The sequence below is a fragment of the Phasianus colchicus genome, chromosome 3, assembly GCF_987193195.1.
Source record: "Phasianus colchicus chromosome 3, bPhaCol1.hap1.1, whole genome shotgun sequence".
Lineage (NCBI taxonomy): Eukaryota > Metazoa > Chordata > Aves > Galliformes > Phasianidae > Phasianus > Phasianus colchicus.
The window spans coordinates 67,467,497-67,488,538 of record NC_143438.1 but is presented as its reverse complement, the minus strand read 5'-3'; the positions used below and the strand labels follow the sequence as shown (position 1 = coordinate 67,488,538).

Below are 21,042 nucleotides of genomic sequence, written 5' to 3'. Positions count from 1 at the left end.
TATAGAGAAAAAAAAATCCATTTCTTTTTAAGAGGTACCTTGCTACTTTAAAAATAAATATTTATGATAAAAATAATTAAATAATAGAACATAAGCAGGTGTTCCAATGTTCAATAAAATTGCTATAGAAAAGAAAGTGTTCTGAGCAAGTGGAAGTAAGAATTTTCCTGTTTTCTAGCAGCTTCTTCTCTTTCACCGCTGTAAGTTAGAGGATATTTTCATCTTGGTAGGACAAAGTTTAAGGCACATAATAGTGAAATCCTGAGCGTATCAGGTTCAGCAGTGCCATTTTCAAAAGGAAACTGATTAAATCTCCTTGGAGGTTATATAATGCATTTCAAAAATTCCAGTGTATTATCCCTGTTGAGTACTACATACTTAAGATAGAATTGGGAATATAAGTGGAAAATTAGTTCAGAAAATGTTCCTTGCAGCATGGCTTCTGCACCAGTCATTCACAAATGCTTTCCAAGTCTGTTAATTCTGCTCATGATGAATGCTAGCTAGCCTGCCAAATCTGAGGAAATTACTTGAAAGAACAACATTCATTAAAAGTCTAAGTTCAAAATAAATTCCAAACAGTCCAATATGCTGTTTAAACAATGACAAATAAAAAAGAAAAAATAAAAAAACAAACAAACAAAACTTAAAAAAAAAAATTCTGTGGAATATTAATCCAACAGAAGGATTACATGCCAATGGTAACAGTAGCTCCCAGACCAGTGTATGTTGAGGGAGTAATACAGCATGATTACACAACATTTTGCAGTCACTGATCAGCTCATCTCACCAGCCAAGCTTTGCTACACTATTTGTATACCCTACCACTCTACAAATAAGCTGATCAGCTGTGCAGCATCTGACCAGAGGTGCACAGCTTCCTAGCAGCCTTGGACCAGTCCTGCAGCCAGTTGTGTTTAATGTCTTCATTGATGATGGGGATGAGGGAACTGAGTGCACCCCTTAGTAAATTTGCAGGTCACGCCCAAGTTGGGAGGGAGTGTTGATCTGCCTGAGGGAAAGCCTTACAAGAGGGATCTGGATAGGTTTGATTAATAGGCTGAGGCTAATTGTATGAGGTTCAACAAGACCAAGTCCAGGTCTTGTTTGGTCACAACAAACCCATGCAACGCTACAGGCTTGGGGTAGAGTGGCTGGACAGAGGAAAAGGATTTGGAGGTGTTAGTTGACAGCTGGCTGAACATGACCCAGCAGTGTGTGCCTAGGTTGCCAAGCAGAACAGTGGCATTCTGGCTTGTATCAGAAATAGTGTAGGCAGCAGAAACAAGGATCATTCCTCTGTGCTTAGACTGGTGTGGCTGTACCTTGAATACTGTGTTCAGTTTTGGGCCCCTCACTACAAGAAGGACACTGAGGACCTGGAGCATGTTCAGAGAAGGACAACAAAGCTGTGAAGGGTCTTGAGCATGAGTCTAATGAAGATTGGCTAAGGGAGCTGCGATTATTCAGTCTGGAGTAGGCTCAGGGGTGACATTATCACTGTCTAGAACTGTCTGAAAGGAGCTTGTGGTAACATGGGGGTTGTCCTCTTCTCCCACGTAACAGCAATAAGATGAGAAGGAATGGCCTGAAGTTGCACCAGGGAAGGCTCAGGCTGGATTGTAGGAAAATTTTCTTCTTCTCAGAAAGAGTGGTCAAGCAGTGGCACAGGTTGCCCAGTGAAGCAATGGAGTCAGCATCCCTGGAGGTGCTGAAGAAGCATGGAGATGTGGCACTGCGGGACACAGCTAGTGGTATGGTGGGGATGGGTTGACAGTCAGAGTAGATGATCTTTGAGGTCTGTCCCAACCTTTATGATTCTGTGACATCATCCTGAGAGGTGAGGCAGACACCTGACAGCAGCCACAGCCATGGTGCCAGCAGGCTGCCCACACTCACAATCTGCAAGTACCCCACGTCCTCATATACCTTCCTTAAAGGACTTAAAGGAAGGCGGGAAAGGCAGTTCCAGAGAACCAGGCATGCGGCAACCTTGTGATGAAAACTAAGAGGGGCTCAGAAATTCTACACATCGCATATTTACAACACGTAAAAATTATAAGGTATATGTACAAAATGTTTGTTTGTTCGTTTGTTTTGACACAAGCTGCGCTGTTTTCATTTTCTCCAAAATATCCCGTACATCTCTTTTTAAGAACGGCGGCCCCCGCGGAACTACAGCCCCCAGCGGGCAGCGCGCCGACCGGGAACTACGACTTCCGAGATGCCCCGCGGCAAGCGCTGCCGGAAGCAGCCTCGCGTTGCCTGCCGGAAGCGCAGGCCGCGCCCGCTCGCGGAGCATGCCGGTTCGTGTAGTCCTTCCCGCCGCGGAGCCGCAGGTAGCGCCCCGAGGCCCCGCCCCCAGCCCTGGGCGCCGCGCGCGCGGAGGGGCGGGGCCGGCCGGCCGAGGGGGAGGGGCAGTGCCAGCTGCGGGGCCGCGGAGGGGAGCGGGCGCGGCGGCGAGCAGGTGAGCGGGGTCGGGAGCGGCCGGCACGGGGGTTCGGGGCGGCCGCGGACAGCCGGGTGTCTCGTTCGTTCCGCGGAGCCGCGCAGGGCACGGCCGCCCCCGCGCACCTGAGCTGAGGCGGCTGCGCGCCCTCGCCGGCGGGGGGCGCCGTGGGCGGTTGCGGCGCCCCGCGGGCGCAGGCGGCGGGCGTACGGCGCTACCGCGGCGCCGTGGGTTTGACGAACCGCGGCGCCGGCCGGGCCGCTTTCTGAAGGGTTAACGCGTGGCCTGGAGCCGCTTTCCCTCCGCAGCGAGTCCTCAAGTTACGTAAAGCCGCCCGGCAGAGCTCCGGGGCGGGCCGCCCGCGAGCCGCGCGGGGAGCGGCCGAAGTCACCGCCTGGGGAACGCGTGGCTGCTCTGGTCCGTTCCCGAGCCCTTACGTCTCGGAGGTAGGCGGCGTGAGCGCTTCGTGTGCTGCGGCGGCGGACGAGGGCTGCCTGCGGTTGGCTCGCGTGCAGCGGGGGGCTCCTCAGCTGTGCTGGGAAACTCCGAGTTTGTGATAACCGCGTGTGTTGGCAGGTGCTGCACGTGGGGCTTTCAGCTTGTCAACAGCGTGCAGGCGGCTGAATAAAAGTGGACACAATCGCTGTTGTTGGAGAAACAATTACGAAAACGTAATCCAGCGTTGTTTCTTCAGAGTTTCCACTGGTTCTTAAGCAAGTGTTCCATTATAGCGTTTACACCCGAAGCAGCGGAGGTCACATTGACTCCGTTGCCCAAGCAGAGGTGTTCTGAATGCAGCCAGCTCACAGGTAGTATTGCATTGCTGAAAGTCTTCTAAATCCAATTACAAGTGTTAAATAAGGATCATTCTGTTTATAATCTGTTATCCTTGAATCGAAAGGCTTACATGTTTCTCCCTGAGCCTAAAAGCCATTAGCTTAAAAGCGTTTGGAATTGCAGTTGCTTCAGATTGGATGCAAACCCTTTGCAAAGTGGTTCAATTACAGCCTGTTTCCTTTGCCTGCAAAAAGGGAGGTGCCTGTTGCAAATAGCTGCTAAGTTGGTGTCCTGCTGTCTTGCAGCATGTAACACTGTCATTCCTAGGACTCTGTCTTATCCTGTTTCAGGTTTAGCAATTCAGTCCAGCAGAAGTTGTCTTTATTTATTTGTTTCCTTCTTAAACTTACAGTTGGGAGTCAAACTGTGGGGTCCAAGCATGGCTTCTAAGCAGGGAGCAAATTTCTTATTAAAAAGTAAAGTAAGTGCTTATACAAGAAAGAACTGATGTGGTTGGTTTCAGGTGTCACCACTGATCTGTTTGTTCTGGAAGTTGGTGTGGTGCAATGTTTTTACTGGTTTAATGCAGTGACATGAGACCAGTCTGCTGTGAAGCTTGAAAGTAGCAGTCTGCATCTAAATCTTCTCTTCATCTCCTCACCAATGTGAGGAAGGAGCACCCTGGTTTGTGTGGAAGTGTTTTATCAGATTGCTTTCTGTTCTTTTTATTACATGAATTGACAGTGAACTTCTGGACACACAGAAAGACTGAAGTCCTAAGGTTGTGACCCTCATTTCAGCACTGTACTTTTTCTCTCAAAGATTTAGCCTTTATGAAGAGCAAATTAATGTGATTTTAAATCCTGGTGAAACTCATAGCAAATAAATATTTTATGTGTCTGGAGACCGATAACTCTACAGTTTAAGATGAATTTACATATACCTATGTATTAATTAGTATGGTAAGTTCTAATATCTTGGTATGTTTCTTTCTCTGTTTTCTTGAAATGTTGAAAAACATCAGTTTGAATGGCATGGCATGGCATGCCCTTAGCTCACTTGACTTGATGCTTCCATTGCTCAAAGAATACTGCTACTCTTCAGAGATCTAGGAATATGAGTGAGACACTGCTAGCATCACTTCTTTTATTTATCTGTGGGTGTGTTTGCTATGTTAACTTTACTGTGTTAGCTTGAGTGTCTTTTAGAAGCAAATACTGTGATCAACGCCATTTAATGTGCATTGACTTACAGTTTGGAATGGTCTTTAAGTGTATGTGAGAAGCTTAAACAAAAAATGCATCCTGGGTGCACACTCTAAGTGTTCAGTCAGCGCTACCAAATTATAGCTAATCTGAGATAAAAGTTGCTGAAGCATGTATAGTGTGGATGTTGGATTCTTTACACCAGGTGCTTTGCACTACAGCTCCATTCGTGTTAAGTCTCTCAGTAACAAGTGTGCATTTAAGGGTAGTAGTAAGTTCCTGATTTCCAAAAAGCTCTTGACTGGCATTCTGCTTTAAACAAGGGAGTCATTCTGGAAAAGGCACTGTTCACAAGCATTGTAACTTGTGAGAATGTCCTTTAAAAAAGACAAAATGCTGAAAAGTGCAGGCTTTTTCCTTCACAAAATTCCAAAAAATCTTGACTGAATTTTATAGGTTCCCTGAAGTGTGGACTTGTTTTCCTTCTAGTTTAGATTCACAAAGTTATGCAGCAGAAGACTGTGTTACTTTTGTATCATTATCTATAGATTCTTTGATTTGTTGCAAACCTTCAACTCACCTGGCTGCTTCTGTTTGTAGGGATTTAATCCCTATGAACTCCTAGGAATATCTGGATAGGGGATGCTTTCAATCCTCATGCTGGTAACATGTACTGCAGCCAGATATTAATTTGTTCAATATTTTATATGACCTAATAGCTCCAGGGAATGTCATCTACCTGAGAAGATTTTGTATTTTGATATTTATACCTCTCAAAAATCACTGCAGGGTTGCATTGAGGCAGAAGTCAGATGCTTATTGAGATACACGTGGGCAGAACTGATTTGTGTCTTAGTTTAGCTACGGGAGAACATCTTGTCTCCAAGACAGGTGTGAGTTGCTTCATCAGCTATCTGATATAAGGAGTGAAGTCACACAACAAAGCACAGAGCTGTGCTGCAGTAGAAGCTGCTGGGTTGTTCAAATGAAGTACCTGGCCAGCAAAGTAAATCAGCAGTTTTATGACACTGGCATTTCTGCTCCATCAGTTGCTGCTCAGTGTTCAGCTGCATCCCAGGGTGGGGCAGGGAGACTTCTGTGTGTTGCTCCCAGTTTGAAAATGCTTGGTCATGTTCCCTCAAATTTCACATATACAGAAGTCTTCACTGAGCATTTTTTTCACTCTGTCTTGTTTATAATGATTCAGTTTGTATTCATTTATTTCTTATGTTCTCTAATACTTATGTAAAACAAGAATGAAAACATCACATCACCCTAGCAATTAAAAAACTCATTTGTTTTTTGCTTCAGTAGATGACTGATTGCATCTATGATGTGAATCAGGCTGACAGCTTCCCATTTCACAGCAGCCTGCAGCTTTGTGATTGGTGTACTCCTGGGTGAAGTGGGTGGTGACTCAACAGTTAATCCAAAGAGATAGCATCTCATTTGCATCTTGCAAGGAAACTTTTTTTTGGTATGAGATGATGATGCTTCTTTTGGCAGTTTGAGACTGCCAAAAAAGTTTGTATAGAAATGTATGTAAATGTACCCTAAATATTAATTCTACTTTAAAATGGTTTTCTTGTGGATCAGTATAAAGCCTTTGATTCAACTTCTTTGCTTAAACTTGTTTCTTCCGTTTTAGATTCCTGAAATAGAAAAATAATATTGCAACACTTTTTTTGAGGTACATTTACTGCTATAATTGAAGCTACAGAAAATGAGCCTTGTTAATTGTTAAAAATGTGTGCGAGATTACATGCAACAAAGTTGCTTTAAAAACAAATGCATCATATGTCAATGAATATGATGTGCAACTATGTTTTTTTCAATGAAGTTGTTTAGTGTGTTTTAATCTGTTTCATGTCATGAATATTACGTGCATGTGTTGTTTGTGGGCATCATACAGGAACAATTCTGCTTGTACTAAAAGTTGCTGACATCATAAAGATTTCTCCTTTATAGTTGTACTTTCACTTTATACTCTTTTAATAGTCGTGAAAGGCAGAAAACTCCTGAATATCAGTCTCTCAAACAGCAGAGATAAAGCAGTATTTTATATGTAGCCTTGTGAGAACCTTTAACCATCAGTACTGCTCCATCCCAGTACTGATACAGATTTTTCCAAAGCAGTATATCGCAGTTGCTATCACTTTAAAAAAAAAAAAAAAAAAAAAAGCTAAAATGAGATCTCCTGTCCTTTGCTGCAGGTACTGTTCTTGAAAAGAAGAGACATCATGGACTATACACTGAATGAACCTTAAACGCTTGGACTGGAAACAGGGTGTTTTGGTTTTTTTTTTTTCCATGAAGGATGGCAACACCATACGTTCCTGTTCCTATTCCTGTTGGAAGTTCATCATCCAGCTTTACAAACAGAAACCAAAGACGTTCTTCTCTTGGAAGCATCTCAACAAGTTCCAGTTCTTCAAAAGGACAGCCAGAGGATTCTACAGTTGGTAGTTTTAAAAAGATGAGCACGCCTGACCAGACTGGTTCTACGTCATCTGCTTGTAGCAGTCCACTTGTTAGGACTAAGTTCACAGGTCTGGATACATCAATAGAGTACTGTACTCAGCCCATAGAAGAAATAGAGCAGAATACAGATTCCAGGAGCTGGGAAGATCGGCCATCCACACCTACTATACTGGGTTATGAGGTGATGGAGGAAAGAGCGAAATTCACTGTAAGTTTTTGGAATCATATAGTTTATTCTGTAATGATAAGATATTGACTGTAGTTTGCATTCTCTTTCACTTGTTAATCTTGCAGGGATGTTGGAGCACTGTACCAAATACTAGTCTTGCTTCAAAGTCCCTCACCCTGACAGGAAAATATTGCTCCCATTATACAGGTGGGAAAACACACTCAGTACAGGTTAGGGGCTGACCTGCTGGAGAGGAGCTCTGAGGAGAAGGGCCTGGATGTCCTGGTGGACAGGGGTTGGCCATGAGCCAGCAGTGTGCCCTGGTGGCCAGGAAACCCAATGGTATCCTGGGGTGCATTATAAAAGAGCATGGCTAGCCAGTCAAGGAAGGTGATCCACCCCCTCTACTCTGCTCTGGTGAGGCCACGTTTAGACTATTGTGTCTAGTTCCAGGCTCCCCAGTTCAAAAAACATGACCTTCTAGAGGAGTCCTGCGGAGGGTCACAAAGATGATAAAGGGCATGGAGCATCTCCTGTGTGAGGAAAGGCTGAGTAGCCTGGGTCTGTTCAGCCTGGGGAAAAGACAACTGAGAGGGGATCTGATAAATGTTTATAAATATAGGAAGGTGGGAAGCAAATGGTGAAGCCCAGGCTCTTCTCAGTGGTGGATAGCAGTGGCCTAAAACTTGAATGTAGAAAATTCCATACAAACATGCAGAAGAACTTATTTACAATAAGGGTAACAGAGCACTGGAACTGGTTGCCCAGAGTGGTTGTGGAGTCTCCTGTAGAAGTATTCAAGACCTATATGGTTGCTTATCTGTGCAACCTACTGTAAGTTATGTGCTTTAGCTGGGGGTTGGACTCAATGATCTCTTGAGGTCCCTTCAAATTCCTGTGATTTTCTTTAACTCTGTACATGGAGTAGAAGCAATTCATTCTACTTCAGTTATCAAGAACATCTGCTAGAAAAGTCAGGAATCCTTGCAAAGTTGTAATTTCTTGTGAACTTGTGGAAGTTCTGGGTAGTTAAATATATAAAAATTTAGTCTCGTGTTTGAAATGAAGAATTTCATTTCATGATCTTATTTACATTAAAGCACAAATACATAGTTTACAGCTTCTTGTTTTACTAGGTTGTTAGTTTCTAATTAGTGGAGATCACTTCTGTCTTGAAAACATCAGAGCGAGATATGCCATGGAATGTCTGATGACAGAACACCAGCTTGACTGGTATGGGTTGATTTTTCTCAAAATGTACAGTAGCTGTCAATTCAGTTGGTTTTTTTTTTTGACGAACCGTAAATACATTCAGGCATTTATTTTTATGAATGTAGTTGAAACATCTAAGCAAATCTTGGGGAACTGATGGAAATTATTTGTTACTTATTGTGTTGCTTCAAGAGAGCAACATTTGTCACAAAGATGTAAAAAAAAAAAGAGAACAGCAGATCCATTAGAAATGTGTGGAACTTTGATACCTCAAAAAGTAGTAAAATCATCAAGTTATTTTGGCAAATAATTGAATAGCGCGGCTTTTATAATTATTTGAGGATGATAGCTTGGTTTGACATAAATTTTTCAGCTTCTAATCATCTGGTAGCATAGGAGAAGAGCCAGTTTTTTGCTATATATAGATTAAAAGATTCCTTTAAAACAGTGCCTTTAAAACTAAAACAATGGGTAGTATTGTTAAACTGACTGTTAGACCTGAAAATATGCTGAGGCAGAGTCCAGTGTTCACACAGGATCAGGTGCACTTAAATTAAGTAGTCAAAGTTGTCATTGTTTTTAGAATCCTGAGCTACAGAACAAAAGAAACATTCTTCGTGGTTAAATTCCTTAGATGTGTTTTTGCTCTTCCATAGTTCTCTTGCGTTTCTGTGTTGTTATTTCTGAAAGCATGTAATTAACTTTGTTTTCAGTTGCGTGTTGAAAATAAGTTTGCTATTGTGTATTAAAACCAGTGAGTAATTAGTGCTAGAAATTTTGGTTGCTTCTGTAATGCTCAAATCAGTGAGATGGAAGACAGTGGAGGAAATTAAATCAAAACCACAAGTGAGAGGAGATTGGTTTGTTATCATGGCCTTTTTGGTTGGTTGGGTTCTTTATGGTCTTTTGTTGTTGTTTGTTGGGGGACTGGAGGACATCACTGCATGTGAGTGGTTGGTTTCGCATGTGCTGGCAGTCCTGAGATGTTCAGTTACCCCCCTTTTTTAATTTTTAAGTCAGCTGGAAATGATTCGAGGTGCTGAATCAGCTGAGGTGTTACTGCTTAATACTGGCATATGTTCATTGAGTATTTTGTATTTGTGGGAATTAAGGATAGAAAGAGCTTTGAAATCATTTGTAGTTTTTCTCAAAAGCTTCACATGAAAGAGCAGCAGGTTTTGTAGTACTGTTCTGTTTATTTATTAATCATGAGTCTTCAAAGAAGTGGGTTCTTTTTTACTTTGGCAAAAATTTTTTTTTCAACTGTTTTTTTAATGGGTAATCACGAGCTGACTTTTTATTTTTTTCAGTTGCCTATTGTTTACTTGGAAGCCACTCAGGGCCAGACTATTTGTTTGGTGTGTTCCTTTCATTGTTTTTTTTTTTATATATGCGTTTATAAGCAATATACTTGCTGAACTTTTAGTTGAACATTCTGTAAATCAGAAAAGCTGTAGCAAAGCTGCTTGTTCTGGTGTTTTGCTGTGTACTAGCAGTAAGTCTTCACAATTCTATATAGTGGTTATGCTTCATCAAACTCTATATAATAAAAGTTTGTTTATATCCTTGCTAGGAAAGGAAAGCTGAAACATTTGGGTAAGCACAGAAAAAGGAAGAAGGAATTACATTTTAAGACTTGCTTTGCAGGCATGTCTTGCAAAATGGATTTAGAAGCTAACAGCACTTTGGTCATGACCAAAATACTGCTTCTACTGTAGGCAGAGATGTCTGCAGGTGCTGCTGCTTGGAAGTAGAGTTCCATGTTTAAAAGTAGATAAGAGAAGTACTTGCTCAGAAATTGCTTTCATTTTTTTTTTTTTACTGTAGTTGTATGTAGCTTATGTAACTCTTTGCAGTTGAATATAATATTTTTAAAGAAGTGAAGCCTTTCTGCTGCACAGACGTTGGGAAGTTTAGTGGTTATTGCATGTTGGGACTGCAACAAGAAAAATACATTTATAGAATGATTAAAAAAAAAAAAAAAAGATTGTCCAGGGAAAGAACTTGTTATGACAAGAACATACAGAACTAGAAACATAGAGTTATGTAGGTTGGAAAAGACCTTCAAAATCACAAGTCCAACCACCAACATGACCCACTGGGTCTTTTTGCTAAGTCATGTTCCTTAGTGTCATATCCACACAGCTCTTAAATACCTGTGGGGATGAGGACTCAATCACTGCCTTGGCAGTCCATTCCAAGCCAGGACATTATTAGCCAGGGCATCCTTCTTTGGAGAAAAATAAAATATTTCATTGCATAACAGAGTAGAAAATGTTTAAGAAGTGAAATACCTGTGATTACAATTCCAAAATTATCTCTTTCTTACTCGTATTTCATCATCTTTAATTAGAGAACACTTAGCTAGGAAAGCTAACCTATTACGATTGAAGTCTTTGTGTTGGGAAAAGTGAGGTTGTGACATGGAAACTTCTTTTTCTTAAACATTACTTAATGTTTTTCTAGTTAAAGTTCTGTTTGATAAGTTTTATGGTGATTGACTTTTTGGATTTCAGTATCCATCTCCCTTCTAAAAATTGATTAAAAGTTGATTAATTTTTTAATCCATTTTCTTAATCCATTTGCTTTTAAATGGAACGGTAATACTGCACTACTGTTTTGCTAAATCTGATTCTGAGGATTCATTTATTTAGTTCTACAGTGCTGGCATAATTATTTTGATGCTGTTACCTGGGGAAGTGGTCATATTCTGCCTGGAAAAACAAAAGCTGATGTCTATGATAAGAAGACCAAAGCAGTGTCCTAATTTTATCCTACGTTAATTTCCTTGTGAACCAAGTCACATGAGGCATTTTAAAGTAATATAACATGCAGCAACTGATCATTACAGTCATTTTAAAGGCAGATTGGCCTCCGAGATTACTAACTAAATCCAGTAATAGTTAAAGCAGATGACTTTTGATAGGCAGGACTTGTTTTCTCCTGGAGTAGAAATGCGTATGCAGTTTCAGAAACCCGTTCTTACAGACAGAAGGTGGTTAAAAGTATTTGACAATTATGGAAACTCGTTCCTTAAGTTCTGAAATTCATTTATGCTTTATACTGAACTATTTTTTATCCAATAGTTCTGCCTTTTTCATTAAGAAATGAAGGATAATCTCAGCCTTCCAGCCAGTAACTCATTCTCAGTTCTGCATGTTTGTCTAATACTCCTGTTTTTCTACCTAGGTATACAAAATACTGGTAAAAAGAAGTCCAGAGGAAAGTTGGGTTGTTTTCAGACGGTACACCGACTTCTCCAGGCTCAATGACAAGGTGAGAAGTATACACTGGGAAATATTCAGCTAACTTGCCTCAGTCTTACTCCTCATTTCATTCTCTTTGTGTCGCTTTTTTCTTTCCTTCTTCAGAGCACGTAATACGTATTGTCTTAATGGAAAACAGTAGCATGCAAGTATTATGCATACAAATTAGCTACATTTAGTGTAAAGGTGATATTTTTTCATCTTAGGCTGTTAGAATACTTCGTGTTTTACTCCTAATCAATCTGATGAAGGAACTTAACTTTCAATAGTTGTGTCCTATGTGTGGAAATGGAACTAGATACTCACATACCTTTGCAGGAACAGTCCAGTAAATTATTTATTCTTCTTTGGTGCAACAAACTCTACACAGACCAATAAAACTGAAGCCTTTTAAATACTGGAAGTCCTAATTATGCTGATCAGTCTTCTGTTTCTAGCATACCAAAGGGTAACTGTAAAACAATTATATCAGATATCTAAAGCTGAGGACAGGTTCTTGATAAATCAGAGTTCTAGGACATCAACTTTAACAGTATTTTTACAGTATTCAAAACCAAATATGTTTGTCTAAAAAGCACAAGGTTTTTGAATTGGTGAATAATGTTCAGCAATTCCAGTTAGCATTATTTCTGTACAGCATAAAACCAAAAAATAATGACTAACTATGCTCACCTTTATTTTACTGTCAACTCTCAAGAATGAAATTTCATTGCAGGCTTAACGTGTTTACTTCTGTTACATTCTTTCAGGTTAACACTTGCAACTTCTATTTTGTTTGGCACTAGTAATGAATTTCTAGTTTACCATTTCTCTTACCTGAACCCGCATGTGTAACTACATAAGAACTTTATTTTGAAATTCTAAATGTGGATTTGAACTTACACACTCTGGGCTCTTGGTTTTACTTATTTGAACGTCTTTCAAGTTACTTTTAGAAGATGAGTAGAAACTGAAACTACCACATAATGTTGAATACAAATTAGTCCAGGTCTGGGGCCCCCAGCACAGGAAGGATGTGGAGCTCTTGGAGTGGGTCCAGAGGAGGGCCACTAAGATGATCAGAGGGCTGGAGAACCTCTCCTGTGAGGAAAGGTTGAGGGAACTGGGCTTGTTTAGCTTGGAGAAGAGAAGGCTCCAGGGAGACCTCATTGTGGCCTTCCAATATTTGAAGGGAGCATATAAACAGGAGGGAGAATGGCTGTTCATGAGGGTGGATAGGACAAGGGGAAATGGTTTTAAACTGAGACAGGGGAGGTTAGTTTAGATATTAGGAAGAAGTTTTTCCACAGAGGGGGTGGTGACACACTGGAACAGGTTGCCCAAGGAGGCTGTGGATGCCCCATCCCTGGAGGCATTCAAGGTCAGGCTGGATGTGTCTGTAGGCAGCTTGGTCTGGTGGTTGGTGACCCTGCACATAGCAGGGGGTTGAAACTAGATGATCATTGTGGTCCTTTTCAACCCAGGCCATTCTATGATTCTTTGACTTTTCCTGAAGAAATTTGTGTGTTAATTAATTCTGTTATAAATTTATTTGTCAGAATTTAATTCTGTGTCATAAATTAAATGATTATTGGCAAACACACGAATCCCTTTAAGATGGTGATGTTGTTCTGGAGGTTTCAATTTGAAGTCAAGTCACATCTCAGTGTGTATTTTAGTGAGCTATGTCATATATAGGCCAAGAACTGCCCTGTCTTCTAGCATGCCTATGAGGTGGAAAAAGAAATGAGAACACCACAGATACTCTTTTTAGGAGGATATTTAGATTTTACAAGTGAAGCCTTTAGTCTTTGCAGTCAAATCTTTAAAAAGTGACTTCCAGCATAATTTTTGGGTAGGACTATTTCTGTTTAAAAGGAACTTCCTGATTTTTCCTCTGTGTCACTGACTGAAATTTCTGTACCCTAAGTATACAAGTAGTCAACTTTTGTTATTACTCTCTAATTCTTTACAAGTTTCAGAACTATTGTACATTTTAGATCTAATATATAAAAGATACAGTTTCTTAAGAACTGAAGAATAAGTGGTGTGTCATCGGTTCAGAAGACATTATAGCACATTTGCAATTGCTTGTTGATTGCACTCTAAAGGCAAGTAGAAATGAAATTGCATTCATGTATACTTTCTGGATTTTCTATACTCTCTCTCCTACAAATCAATGGTTAACATTAGTGATACATTATCTTATAAATCCTTTTTGCTAACATCTTTTTTGAGATTGATAGCAAGTTATTAATTCCCTGCGACCATATTAGAAGCATGGCATTAAATGTCAGCTGAATTGAGTAATTAATCACTGTGAGTCATGGTTTGAACTGTTAACTGAGGGAAATGACTGTTCAGGAAGACAAGATAAAGAAAAGAGGGCGGTTCATCTTGTATGTGTCAGGCATATGCTTATTCAGAACTCCATACTGAACTGAGGGATGAATTTCAGCAGTGGCTAGAAATGGAGAAAAGGTAAGAATGGGGACGCGTGTAGATAGAGTTAAAGGCTGAGTGAATGCCACACAGCTGACTGAAAGAAGCAGCTAGTGAACTTTGAAAAGGCGTTCTTCGCCTTGATCTCTCAGAGAAATAGGTGTTTTGGCCATATCTTCTGCTAGTTTCTAAAATACTTTCAGCACACAGTAGCTAATAAAATAGAGTGAAAGGCCAAAACCATTAAGCGTCCTTTTATGAATGAAACAGATAAGTTTTAAAACTGCTGAGGTGCAGGATGAACTGTTGCAGGATCCCATGAATGAGAGAGGTAAACTTCTGTAAGTCATTAGAGTCAGCTAGAAGTAAGGGAAGGAGACAGAAGAATACAAATGCATGACTTGAGTGTAAACTATGGAAAGCAAATAGTAAATGATACGTCAAAGACAGAAATACTCTCTTGCTTCAGTATTAATTGGGAAAAAAAAAAATCAATCTAAGTGTTGAATGTAATAGAATTTGAGAGATTAGGTGTCAAGACTAAAATTTGGCTAGATGGGTACATTTTTGTCTCTTAAGGACACCTAGTGGGTTAGAAAAGTATGGGGAAAGTACTTTCCTGTGCCAAAAGTTAGTGGGGAAAAAATTGCATCATTTATTACTCTGCCTGCAGAGCTGCTGAGCTAAGAATAGACCAAGTTAACTAATTTTCCCTGAGATACTGCCTCATGTGATACATGAGCTATCACATGATGATATGGGGGAAAGACATCTAAGAAAACACTGAATACAAGCAAGCAATCACATTCAGCAAAACTTGTCAGACCCGTGAGTTTTCCTGATGCAGTCAATTAGTGTTGAAGAAAGAATACCTGAGGACAGTGCCTTTGAAGGTTGGTCTGCTGACAGGTGCTAGCTTTCTCATACTGTGTTCATTCACAGAAGGTGTAATCTGTGGATAGAAATAAAACTTTTTCCTTAGAAATAAATGATGTTATCTACATAACCAGATGAGTGAAGTCATTAAGCAGAAATCCATCTGCTTGAGAAATTTTCCCGGAAGTGAAAGTTTATCTACAATTGGGATAAGACAGGAAGTCCCTTTGTTATTGTTTTTGAGTTATGTTCAGTATTTTGTTAGATAAGAGAGGTTATAGAGCTTAAAATATGCATATATGTACAGTACTAATGATAACTTGGTAAGAGATAAAGGAACTTCAGATTACTAAAGATAAACTTAAACCAATAAAATCTGATAGATAAAATTCAGTAAGCGAAGAGGAAAGCTTCAAGATTTAAATGCACAGATAAGGAGCAAGGCTTTGACAATCCATTCAATAAATAAGAAACTAGAAGAAACCAGTAGTTATCATGGGCTTCAAATTGAAAGTGCAATATTTGTGATCAAGTCAAACCAAAAACATCCTTCTGGTGCTATGAGATGGTATTTACATGTGCAAATGTAACAAACAAATGTGATTATTCCTTTAAACAGTAGAGAGAGGTTGAAACTGGAATAGAGTATGTCTTTTTAAATGAGCTACCATGTAGCTTTTTCCAAGAGTTCCTTAAAATTAACTAAAAAATATAAAGCTTATTGTCAGAAAGTTAAAAATTGTTTCCATGGAGGAATCAAGAGGCTCACTGAAGAATTATCTTGCAGCTACTGAAACATGAAGTGCTAAACTGTTGTCAAGGCAGATTCTGGAATTCCTATCACCCATACATGTGTACGAATGTATTTGATGTATATACTCGTATATCTCTGGCAGAAATGTGCTTGATCCTGTCTTCACAAGATTAAATCCTTTCTTGCAATTGAAGGGAAGTTATTTCTGTAAAAACCTGTTTGCTTTTTCTCTTGATGATAAATCCTTATTTGTGTTTTTGTGTCTTAAGCATCTCTTCTAAGAAAAGGCATTCTGAAATTGCTTTCAGTTAAAGCTTTAATGTTTCTGATCTTAATGTGTATTAGAAAAATGGATAAATAGTGCCCTTGGGCAGGTCAATCATTATATAATTTTCAGCATCCATTCATTTGTGTGTTTCATTTTTCAGTTCACATAAATATTGTTTGTCTTTCTGACAACGAATACACATCATCAATATTTAAGCAAGCCAAAAATTTTGCATGGCAGTAATGGGATTTGAACCACATCCATGTATATTAAACTTTAATATTTTTACTAGAAGTATCCCATGTGTGCATCATCATTCATTCTTTTTGCCTTCAAAAAGGATGAGTTGCAGTCACAGGTCTGTAGTGAGCTTTATATATTTATGTAGTAGTTACTATCCCTGTGTAGTTTAGAAGCACCACTGAAATGCTTACTCATCTATTGCTTCTTTCTTATACAGTTCTCGTGCATTCACCATTTCAAATACATCAAATAACAAAGCAATGTTTTTTAATCCCATTCCTATGTGGTAAATTTAAGAGGTCATTTGATTGCCAAGGGCAATGCAGCATGTGATAGAAATGTATCCTCAATTTACACTACTTATAAGAATAAGTAAAATCAAATTATAGGATGTACTTAGTGCTTGAACATTTCAGAAGACAGAAAGAACCTATAATTCTGAGCAAAATCAATGCTGTCATCAGATTCAATATTTCATCAAGATTTTTTTTCTTGGTTTTCTTCATTTGTCTTTGACTTCTATTTCAGCTGAAAGATATGTTTCCAGGCTTTCGGTTGGCCCTTCCACCAAAGCGATGGTTCAAGGATAATTATAATCCTGATTTCTTGGAAGATAGACAGCTGGGACTACAGGCATTCCTCCAGAACCTCGTAGCTCACAAAGATATTGCAAACTGGTATGTGATTAGAATTTGCCTGTGGGTTTAGGGTTTCTTGCATTCAAATTTCTTGTGGATTCTAGCAGTATATCTTTGAGCAACAAAGTAAAGAATTTTGTTGACTTTTTTTTTATTTGGTCATTATGTGAATTATTTGGTGCCCTATTAATCACATTTTAACCATAAGCAGAAGAAGGGAATTCCACATGGTTAACTAAGAACTGGACGTAGTAATATTTAAAATAAAAGATTCAGTAAAAGGCCAAATTGAAATACACCTACATATTTTAATCTGTTGAAGAAAATAAACCACAAAGTGGGAGAAAGAAGCCTAACCTGCTAAACAAAAGTATCGTTAGGCTTTATAAATGATGTCGCTCCTCTCTGCCTTAACCCTGTAAGGAAGCTTGAAAGGGGAACTCACCAGTAGAGTTCAGTTATGGATCTCTTGTGCAGCACTGCCTTTCCTGTCCTTTTTCATACTGGTGTGTGCTTATGCTTTGCTGCCTCTATTGAGAAGGACATCAGCTGGCCAAGTTCCTTAGGAGGAAAGAAATAACAACTATCTCTGTTACACAATGTAGAAGATTTCTTTGGAGTGTCGCTCTAAGGGCAGCATTTTCTTTTTGATAAATGAAGAAACGCATAGAGGGGAAAGCAAGGTCAAAGCATGCTGTCAGAGTATAGCTGAGCTGTAAATGAGTGCTCCATCAGATTGATATTTTATTAAAACAAGCAAAACATTTTCAGTGATCTTAAGTTGTGTCCGCCTCTGGGCCTTAAGCTTCTTGACTTCCTTATATTAAGTGGTGAATCTACAGCTTTCCAGATGTTTTCTAAGCAATATAAAAAGACAGTGTTCAGCCAGCAGCAATAGGGAGAACAAAAAATGGATATGGCTTTTTTCTAAGTACATTGTAAATAAAATGTTTTTGCAAATTTATTCTTCTGGATACTTCCTTTCTCACACACAAGCATTACTGCATGTTCTTTTATTTTACTATTATACTTCAAAATGAGATCACTAGTGAAAAATAGAAATGAAATATTTTTAAGGGTCTGGACTGAATTATGTGATCAAGGATGAAGATGCTTGAGAGAAATAATGAGCAGAAGTGTTTCCATATAATGAATTCCTCTGCATTAGCCATATGTGAGTTCATTCAGCACAACTTTCATCTTTATGAAAAGAACAATTCAACCATTATAAGATGGATTTGAGCATCATGTTGAAAAAGAATCACTTCAGCCAGGCAGATTAAACTATTTGGACAGGGAAAAAAAAAAGTCTCTTCCTTGTGAAATTACTTTATATGGCTGAACAACTTCATTTGGTTTGCAGTTATTTTTCTAACCATTTAACAAATTTAATGACTTGTTACCATCTATCACTTCTTGAGCTAGTCGAAGTGATAATATTAGTTTAAGTAGACAAATAGTTGTGTTATTTATATGGAAGAGACAGTTGTAATAGTACAAATTCAGGCTGTGCACGTCATGGATAATATAGTGGAGAGGGCTCAAAAAAGGAAAGTTTTACAACATCTGTCACACAGATTAAGCGGAGAAAGGAATGGATCATTATCATAGGAGGGATTTTTCAGATTGGTATAAAGGCTGATGAGGTGAAAGTAAGTATGGAGACGGGAATTCTTAGATGGGAGGAAGAGTCAGTAAATTAGTTTGGATCTTCTGATTTATTTATTTATTTATTTATTTATTTATTTTTGCGTTCATTGCAGTAGGAGATCATTTAAGCATTTCTAAGTAGTGAGTGCAGGCACAGAATTGCTAATAAACTGCTTGGTTATTAATCTGGATATAATATCATAAGGATATATGCTGAAGATTTGAAGGAAAGAGGTGATTTAAATGGAATACTACCTTTTGTTTCCAAACTTGTGTATTTGTGCAGCTGCTTCAGTTTTGTTTTAGATAATTTTCTTCAGTAACACATACAAGTGAGGCCTTCAAAACAGTGTTAATGAACAGTTATTTGAAAGTAATGTAAGGATGCATGTTTGCATCCTTAAAGAAATACTACCCTTATCTTTAAGTACATTTTGGACATTAAGTAATGCACTCTATTTTATTTGGTTAAGCATTGCAGTGAGAGAATTTCTTTGTCTGGATGACCCTCCAGGTCCTTTTGACAGTCTAGAAGAGAGCAGGGTAAGTACTATATTATATTTCTTTAAAAAGACAGCAAGCAGTAAAATATTGTAGAATCTGCTGGGATGTTTCAAATGAAACATTTTCATTTCCATTCTTTCTCAAAAATGTGCCAATGCATGTATTTCTAAAACTTGAGCCTGTTGATAATTGATACATGCTAATAATCTTTGACAACTATGCTTTATCCCTGCACAAAAATACAGTCTCTTCTTTTTAGCATTTATAAGCAGTGGATTATTTTAAAAATCTACTAGTCTAGTTCTGAATATAGGGAGGGATTTTTTTGAAGGTTTATTCAACACATTGTCACAGTGTATACAGTATAAACTTCAAGCTTTACTGTAAAATATTCTTACTATGAAAAGTAACAGAGCATAATTGTGACTGCTAAAAATAGTGTTCTTGCAGATAACTGAGAGTGTCAAGTAGTTTCTTAAGATCACAGCTTTTCAGTATGCTTGTGAGCACAGTGTACAGCTAATGCTGTGTGCTGCACTCTGTTTGGGTTCTGTGTATATTTCACTGACATGCTTAGCTATATAAGTGTGTCTACAACTTATATTTTTGGTTTTCTTATTTGATAATGTAAAAATATAAATCATAGAATCATTAAGGTTGGAAAAGACCTACAGGATTATCTTATCCAACCATCTACCTGCCACCAGTGTTGCCCACTAATTCCCTTAGTGCAACATTTAAACATGTCTTGAACACCTCCAGGTATGGTGACTCCACCACCTCCTTGAGCAGCCCATTCCAGCACCTGGCCACTCTTTTGGAATTTTTCTTAATATCCAACCTGTTCTGGAATTACATTTACATTATTATTACTTCAGAAATTAATGTTAATGTGAGAGGACAGAGAGGGGATTGATAAACATTTATAAATATCTATAGGGAGGTGGAAGGCAAATGGATGAGGCCAGGCTCTTCTCAGTGGTGTGTAGCAATAGGACAAGGAGCAGCGAACTAAAATCTGAACATAGGAAGTTCCATACAAGTATGCAGAAGAACTTCTTTACAGTAAGAAGACAGAGCACTGGAACAGGTTGCCCAGAGAGGCTGTGGAGTGTTCTCCTTCTAAGGAGATATTCAGGACCCACCTGGAGGCCTATCTGTGTGACCCATTGCAGGATGCGGTCTCTTGAGGTCCCTTCAGGTCCCTTCCAACCCTTGCAATTCTGTGATACAGTGCTTAAGTGTCAGGGATATTCTTCTACCATAGAAATTTTGGCAAACTATTAAAATAGGTGTGTTGCTATGTTTTCGTTTGTGAAACATTTTAGTAAATTTATCAGATATGTCTTTCATAAAATCCTGGTCTCTATAACATTAGCACATCTTATTACAGAATGGATGAAGTTGGAAGGAACGTCTTGAGATCACGTAGTCTAAGCAGAGCACTTCTCCCATTAGAACCGGATTAGGCCTTTTCAGGGGTATAGTACCACAGTTCTAATAGCTATCCAATAATTAACTGTACTATATGCATTAATCACAAAATTTTAGGCAAAATATTTACTACAGCAGGTTTTTTTCTTCATAATCTCAGAAGTAGTTTCCACAAGCCCTTTCCCAGCTGTATTTATTTCACGGTCTAGAGAAGAAGAAAATTGTTTTTCAGCTGGCCTAGCCTTGTTGTCTTTTGAGAGGTTACAGAGAATACCCACCTGGTATTAAATCTGTACTAGGCTCAGGTGTTGACAAACAAGATACCTCACGCAGTTCCCCAGTAGGTTTGTCTCAGTTTTATTTCACCTTTCTGCTGTTATAGTATCCTTTGAAATATGCTGATATTCACTTTATTCATTGTGAACAGTGACTTTTTCCAGGGAGCTTATGCATAGATTGCATAATCTATGCTAGAAATGAGTTTTTAAAAGTTGAGCTTTCTTTTTTCATTCTCATGGAACAATGAAAGTATTCACAACACCTGTAGAACATTTTGAGTTTTTCTGGGATTCAGGAAATTTGCTTGCACGTAAAGGTAGATAGAATCAATATAACAATATTCTTAAGGAAATAATGGCCAGCTTTCAGTTAGACTACAGCAGCCCTCAGCAGTTTTACAAAATACACTGGGATTT

At 39.0% G+C, this 21,042-nt stretch overlaps 1 protein-coding gene across 5 annotated transcripts in view; it reads left to right on the top strand.

Annotated features, from left to right (window-relative positions):
• The first annotated feature begins 2,257 nt into the window (after positions 1-2,257).
• The window catches only part of SNX16 (sorting nexin 16), a 24,291-nt gene continuing 5,506 nt past the window's right edge, over positions 2,258-21,042 (top strand). Inside the window, exons 1-6 of one of the 5 annotated variants that reach the window (XM_090137760.1) lie at positions 2,258-2,339; positions 2,758-2,895; positions 6,645-7,120; positions 11,483-11,569; positions 16,650-16,798; positions 18,883-18,952. In XM_090137760.1, coding sequence (XP_089993886.1) covers positions 6,749-7,120; positions 11,483-11,569; positions 16,650-16,798; positions 18,883-18,952 — 678 coding nt within the window. In that variant the 5' untranslated portion in view covers positions 2,258-2,339; positions 2,758-2,895; positions 6,645-6,748. Of the gene's footprint in view, positions 2,340-2,392; positions 2,468-2,629; positions 2,896-3,025; positions 3,259-6,644; positions 7,121-11,482; positions 11,570-16,649; positions 16,799-18,882; positions 18,953-21,042 lie in introns of those variants that run through there. The other 4 variants (XM_090137759.1, XM_090137762.1, XM_031590942.2 and 1 more) reach the window with 4 other exon arrangements.